Below are 7533 nucleotides of genomic sequence, written 5' to 3' on the forward strand. Positions count from 1 at the left end.
TGCGGCTCCTGTCGAGCTCCCAAATTGGGTGATCACGGGACAAAGACTTCGGCTTGGCTGCCTTGCCATGCTGGCGGACAACCAATAAGATTACGGTCCGTGTTTACGTACTATCTAATTGGTTGAAGTAAAATGCTGTTGGGGTCGGGTGGCTTCACTTTCCCATGGTTGCAGCATTTAAATAACCTTGAGCCCATAGTGAGTATTATGGTTGGTGATTGGCAGTTTTGTACGGAGCCATTCGAGGTTGTGCAATATGTCAGTAGAAGGCTTTGTAAGAAATCACCAGTCGCCCCTCCTCCCGTGACTTCAGTAGTTTCGCTTGATTGTGCTACTGAACCTCGCCGCTTACACGGTGGCGAGTGAGTATGCGTAATGGCATATCGATGGCAAAAGAATTGGAGCTCTTGTGAAGTGGACTGTGTTTCGTTGTCTGTCACTCACGTCTCTGGCGTCTCGTGTTGGAGATATCACAGGTACTATCTCCAGCCCCTTTGAAAGGGGATTCGCTTAAACGAGGCAAGGGACACAACGGACCGGTCTGATGAAGTCGCTGTGGGGTCGTAATCGGGGTTCGCCTGGCTGAGTCCAAGGTACTGGTGGGGATTACTGCAGATTTTTGTCGCCCTTTAGGAATGTCCAGAATATCGTCCATGCGTGGTTAGTAAAAAAAACTTCCGGTGATTGACTCTGTGTGACTGACGTCAGGATGATCAGTGTAAAATTGACGAAGTAACTTCAGGTAGCTTTTAATGATGTGTGCTGAGTCGAGACGATGGAAGAAGGATTTAACGTCGTCGCTTGGTAAGCAAAACAGTTACTTATTTCCAACAAAGGGCACTTCTACTGTCATTACGTCGTCGAACTTCATAGCCTCTTGATCCTCGACAGCAGTCATTAGTAGAGTCCTGATCTAGGTTGTCAAATCAGGCAGAGACAAATAAGTTGATATTGTCCTCCTTGACATGGCATGTCCCGGTGAATGGCACATTGCAGGAGCATGGGCATCAGTGAACTTTTTATGAAAAATAGAGTTGGTCATCACCAACACCAGAGTCTGGTTGAGTGGACCGGTGGTTTACTAAATTGACGCAACAGTTTCTCCAATTCAGTGATGTTCGAGCCCATGTCCAACTTTAGTCCCGCTTGACAGCCACTGTGATAAACCTCCGGGGGTCAGATGAGTTTTTCTGCAAAACATGCGATATTCGAGGCGAGTAATAGACTTACTTTGGTTGGTTTGACTGCGTTTCATTAGATCTTTGGTGGCTGTAGTTGAGCTGGATGGGAAGGCGAAGAGTAACATTACCCATCTATCTTAGGGGCAGTGTTACAATGGCATCACCGGTGATGTTAATGGGAAAAAAGCCTGGCAGACACCCAGGTCTCTCAGTTCCAGCGGGGAAAAGGGGGCTCTGTCTTAGCATCGGTGTGTAGGTTGAGTCATCGTCTAGCTTTAGACAGACTACGTCGATGTGGAATGGATTAGTTTGATTGGCGCACATCACAGACCTGGCAACTGTCGCAACCCCTTTGGGGAAAGTGGTGTCAACGTTTTTTAAAGTGTATCAAGGTGGTGAGACCTCGATACTTCTCATGTATTGCCTCCGGCTTCATTTTTAGATCCTCTTCCACATGACCTGGTAGGTTCACCCGAATGCCTGCAAATTTACGCGACTAGAACTGCTAATGAAGATGGATTTTTGAACCAGTCATTCGTGAAAGGGCTCATCTTGAATTATTTGCATGCGTAGTTTATGTTTCCAACTTGTTAAGGAACCCTCACTCTCATGCAACGAGCGCTCACCGAAGTGTTGCCGCGGAGACTTAGCCGTGTGGATTTTGTGCCAATATCAGGTTGCAGTACTGACTAAACTTCACTGAAGCCAGTTTTGAAGTGGAGAACGAACTAATTCGTTGCAAGATCAACGTTGAACAAGTCCTTCTATAGTTTGAACCATGCATCGGACGTAACGCTGTCCTTTAGCCTATAGTGCGACTCCATTATGTTATTTGCAACGTCGCCTACTTTTACGGCTATTACAGGTGGCTGCAGGCGCGGAATGAAAACCTTCCGCCTGTGTTTACAACTCCGTCACCTTCAATTGTCGTTGTTTAAGCTTTGCCAGGTCGATGACCTCAACAAGGTCGCCAAATGGCAAACACTTTTAACCTCCATCCAACCAGTTTACCATAGTCCACAACAAAATTTTTCACCATCTCGTAATTATTGGCTGATTAGCTGAGAAAGTTGCATGTGATCAATAGACCGGGGTGAATTGGATGGATCTAAGGGAATAATTTAAATTGGGTTTCACTTGGTTGAAGGCGAATGCAATCAGCTATGCACCTTTAATAGCCAGACGCAGTCAGTGACCGTTTCTCTAAAGTGGTCAGTTCCAATTTGCCTACAATTACACGGGCTCTCCAGTCCCCTTATCTTGTGCCGCTGTCTTAGTGGCTGAGCCCCCGAGCCCTTGCATTAACACCATTAATAGGCATTACGACTTCGACGGGGGCGTGGGGTTACATTGTGATACTCAAAGAAGGATAAGGTATAATTGGAGGTCACACCTCTTTAACCTCTAAATGTCAAATTAAGCCTTGATTTATGGGTAAATCAGTGAATTTATTTCCTCAGAACAAAGAATCCTCATCCACCTCACAATTCATGCACAACAGCAAATCTGCAGTTGTAAATATCATAAAGGTTTTTCATGATTTTTTACTCACTCTATGGCTAGGATTCTTAATAGTCATTTGTCGAACAAAATGATACGGAAATACCTATGATGATTACTACATTTATTTGCATTTCTAAGTGTGTCAAGTATACATGAATAAACACAAGAATGAATGGCTGGTAGGATGGATTCAGGACAGGTGGATGTATACGAAATGAAAAATTAAATACGGGATGTATGGATGGATGTGTACAGGATTGATGGATGGATGGATGAATACGGAATGGATGGATGGAGAAATGAATAGAGGGATGGATGGCTGGATGACTGGATAATTTAATGAGTGGTAGGATGAATAAATGAATAAATGAATCTGTAACGAATGAATGAATGAATTGGGGATCGGTGAATGAGTTGGAAATGAATGGATGGATGATGCTGCTTAAGTGCGCCTAACTTCTTATCCTTGACATAGCTTTTCCAACTAACAACCTATCAACTGAAGAACCTTATATCTAACCCTTAGATCAACCCTTGCATTCATTAACATTTGTTTAGCAACATACTTATAGGTGAACGAAGAAAATAATCCCTCACGTACTAACAAGTTTGCTGTGTTAAATTTTGGATAATGCAAACAAATTTGATTCCGCCTTTCAACGCACGACTTACCTTACAGCAAGGAGAAAACCATCAAGCCAAACACCAAAACAGAAAAGTGGAAACTGATACAAACAGAAACACATTTAAAAGAAAGCTGAATTTGACAACTGACACGAAAACTCACTCTTCTAGGCATTCGTTCAGTATGAAGCAAATTACCGCTTTGGTACAGATTTGCCAGAAGAGCTGATGTAATAACGGCAGGTAGGCTTGAAAATCCTAAATTCGATTGCGCACCTTGACATCAAGAAAAATGCTAATTGGCGGTTCAAGCGGGATAGAACGTGTGCCCCACCCCACTGGCTAGCGGTTGTGCAACCCTTCAGCCTACACAATCCTGGCAGCAAGGAGGGACGTGCGACCACACAACCGGCAAGGCGTTCACTTCAACCATGCCAGCATTCCACTATGAGGTCGCATACCCGTCCAACTTCCAACTTCTTGCAAATCAGGAAAGAACTTTCCACCAATCTGGCTATTGTAATTCCTTTTGTTGGGGAATTTACGAAGCCTAAATTATTGCGCACACGACTAGGGCCTTTGTTACTTGACAGTAAAGTCAAATTTGAGTATTTTTCTTAATGATTTAACAATTCATTAGAAAATAGTCACTGAACATTCTGAGAGAATTTCCAATTTCAGTGTATCTAAAATGCTACTTTACTATTGCAGTAAATTACAACGCACAAGTTCAAAGTTGATTGTCGAAGGTATTGTTTCTGGCACACCACCTGGCGCAAGGGTGGAGTTCCACCACATAACTGTGTGCATCTACACGGCAATTTGGCTGTTTTTATGATTAAAAAACCACCTTTTATATTGCTCGCAGTTGTTGAGGTTGTCCATTTGATACGTTCCCGCTAGCCTCTTTAAAGCTTTTAAAAAGGCATTCCATACAGATAAAAATGCTTACAGTCGTAGGGAAAGGGCATCCGAGCCATAAGTTGAACGAATTGCCACCGATAAAAGGCGCTGATGGTGGCATCTGCTGCACCAGAGCGACCCACCCACCGGTCATGCATGTACACACAGAGTGGTCACGATCGTGCAGATCTTTGCCTACGGAAAGCCCTGTTCGAAAAGTCGCCTGTGCGTCTACCTGTCCGGTTAGATCATCCACCCGATAACTCCATTCCATTAACATCGAAACTTCAAGACTTGAAAGGTTGGGAAGAAGCCTACACGCAATGCAATTTGCAGTCTAAAATGTGCGATCCCCATCGACGATCAAGTAGACAACTCCCGGTTGTCCTCTGGAAGCAACTGGATTGAAATGAAGATGAGTGAAAAGACATTGGGGAGGAGGAGGAGGAGGAGGCGGTTAGCGTTTTTATGGTGAAGGAATGCGATGAAGGAGAACAGGAATATAAAGTTAGATTTAGTGCGGGGGTAGGTCCCACAGGAAGATGCCGCCGTCCTCACTGACGGTGACGATGAGGCGTTGGTCAGGCGAGATCATGAGACGCGTGATGGGAGAGGAGTGGCCGAGACCCACATGCGTCACGTCGCCTTCGTTGTAGCGCCACACCTAGGGGGGGGGGGGTAGGGTTAAAGAGAGTCACCACACTCTCAGTGGCCCCAGTTCCTACCGCTACTGCTACCGGACAATTTTTGATCTTATCAGATCAGGTCAAGTGCTTTTTAATGTCGGTCTGTTTTTCGACATGAAGGGATTTGTATGAGGGGGCTACTTATGTGAAATTTTTGTTTTGATGTAAATTTATGCCTTCTGAGGTCAAGGTGCCTATACCGCTTGTACTTTGATGAAGGATAACAGTGAATCAGTTCATTTATAAACTAGGACTATGCATCCATTCTGTGATAAGCGTCGATAGCAGAGTTTTTATTCAATATGGTTTAACTTTTTATACTCTTTTTAATTAGCAGAAAGCCCGCCAGCGGGTCATTTGTCAGCCAAAACGGTGTAAAAGGGAAATCTGCTCATACGGCTGAAGCGAAACCACACTTCCGATTTCTCTATCCAGTCATCTTGCAATCAAGTGTGGGATAATTTAATTCCACAGGATGAAGAGGCGCCATCCGAAAGGACTTTGCATAGGCATTATTGTGGATTCACAGTCGGAATTTCAAAAAAATGGTGCTGATGAATAGTATTTTGAAAAGATAGTGATTGTGATGTCTAGGAGTAAACAGTGTCATCTTAATGAGTTTACTGCACCCTGTCGACACCAAATACATTCCTAAACAAAAGTACTTTGATTACCTTAGAGAGACGCCAACACATTCGCAACAACAACAACTGCAACTGAACTGGAACCAAAAGTTTGTGGAATTCATTAACCATGGGCGAGTCAGTGAGGCTGTACTATTCATCCTGCAATATCGTTAAACGAAATGTTCAAATACATAATTATTCGCTTGAACTTTGTCCTGCAGAATGCTTGTTGACCGCCTGGGCCGACAAACATCCTACTTGTTACTATAAGCGAATAAATGCGCAGAAAATTTTGTATCTCCTCTGGCATAAATTCGGGCCTTTCAAACTAAATGGAATGAGCCGTACAGCATACTGGAACTGCACTGTTCATGTCAACTTTGTTGACTACAACAAGAAGGTTGCATTGCCAACCAACCTACTAATAACTTACTACTGACTTTCTTTCAGTAGCATAACATTGATACGGGATAGCTTGCATAGGATTTTTTGCCCATTTGATCCTGTGGAAGGACCTCCTGAGGGAGTGTGATTTCTCTAAGTTTGTTTATCAGCATACGTGAATCACTATTCTTGTAAAACTGCCGACTGAATAGGTTTTGCTGGCACCTCATAAATTTAAATACCCGAGGGCGCGTAACTGAAGATAAGGGTAAAAAGATGAGCGATTGGCTCACTTTGACAATTTTATCGTCGCCACCGGTGACAAAGATGGCACCATCCTTGGCGATGTCCATGCCGTTGATGGAGCCGGAGCGGGAAGCCTCCAACTCGCGAATCTGCGAACCGTCGTACATCTCCCAGTAGCCGATCTTACGGTCGGTGCCTGCAGTCAACAGTTGCACCTCACTGGTGTGGAAGCATACCACCCGAAAGAGGGTGTTCGCGAATATTATCTGCATTCGTGTGAATTCTCTAAAAGAAAACCGGAAGAAAAGCGTCCGTTAGCTGGTAAAAAGTGAAACACTCCAAAGAATTGCAATTTTGAATCTGAATCTTTTTCAATTTAGATGAGAAATAAAAATACCCGCTTTATCAAGTTGTAAAAACAAGTTTATATGGTCAACACAAGTTTTCCGTCTAAAGTAGTACTGGATATTGTCAAGCAGAGGCCAAAATTTAAACATTATGCAGTGTTGATTAAGTAGAAATCACATTCTGTGACACAAAATGAAAAAGTTAAACATAATTTGCTTGAAAACTAGTATTTAAAAAAAACTAATCAACTCAGGGCCTAGAAGAAAAAAGAGCCACAGTTGCCAGCCTCTAGGCAACTTGCTTTCAAAGGGCGAACACTCAGGCAGTGGAGTTTGCAAAATCCCGATTTTGCGTGTAAGGAATTATGCCAACGTATAATAGTACCCTCCTAACAGAAAATCTACGTAAGGGAATTAAGTGGTTGAGACGACAGTCCCATCTAAGTCTTGAAATCCACGAAGCTATAACAACTTGTTTACCATAATGTCAAGAAGGAGGAAGAAAGCGAACACTTGGCTGAAGTCCACTAAAGCGTATAGTTGATTAAAGCACCACAACGATGGATTATTGAGGGCCAATTCAAAAAGAAAATTCAAAAGGATATCACGGAGTCGAACATAGCCTTAAATAATAGTCTTATTAAAAAGACTAGTTCTGCCGCCTTATGACATCTTCAGGGATAATTTGGGTTTTACAGAAATACATTGGGGACTCACACCAAGCTCCAGACAATGCACGTGCCATCAGCAGAGGAGGAAGCGCAAGCGTTGTCATCTTTGGTGATTTTAATGCAGGAGACGGTGTTGGCATGCTCTTTTAGGGTAGCGAGGAGGGTGGTGACAAACATGGACTGCTTTGCCCCCGCCTCCCCCTCTGCCCTGTCGCCACGACACCGGTGACCATACAAACGGTCCTTGCGAGATGCCTTGTTTAGTATCTCGCGGACCTGCCAGACGCGCACTTGGCCCTCGCCGCCACCCGAGATGAGACGGCCGCCGTTCGCCGTCGCTGCTATTGCCGTCACTCCCTTCT

General features: G+C 43.9%; 1 protein-coding gene across 1 annotated transcript in view; it reads right to left on the reverse strand. All coding sequences in view use genetic code 11, as the record gives it.

Annotated features, from left to right (window-relative positions):
• Positions 1-4725: 4725 nt before the first annotated feature.
• Positions 4726-7533, reverse strand: part of EGR_02783 (WD repeat-containing protein) — a gene marked incomplete at both ends in the record, with an annotated part of 5485 nt that continues 2677 nt past the window's right edge. Inside the window, 3 exons of the mRNA XM_024492032.1 lie at positions 4726-4875; positions 6201-6438; positions 7218-7531. Coding sequence (XP_024353526.1) covers positions 4726-4875; positions 6201-6438; positions 7218-7531 — 702 coding nt within the window. The remainder of the gene's footprint in view (positions 4876-6200; positions 6439-7217; positions 7532-7533) is intronic.

Source organism: Echinococcus granulosus (genome assembly GCF_000524195.1).
Source record: "Echinococcus granulosus chromosome Unknown EG_S00013, whole genome shotgun sequence".
In the NCBI taxonomy this organism is placed as follows: domain Eukaryota; kingdom Metazoa; phylum Platyhelminthes; class Cestoda; order Cyclophyllidea; family Taeniidae; genus Echinococcus; species Echinococcus granulosus.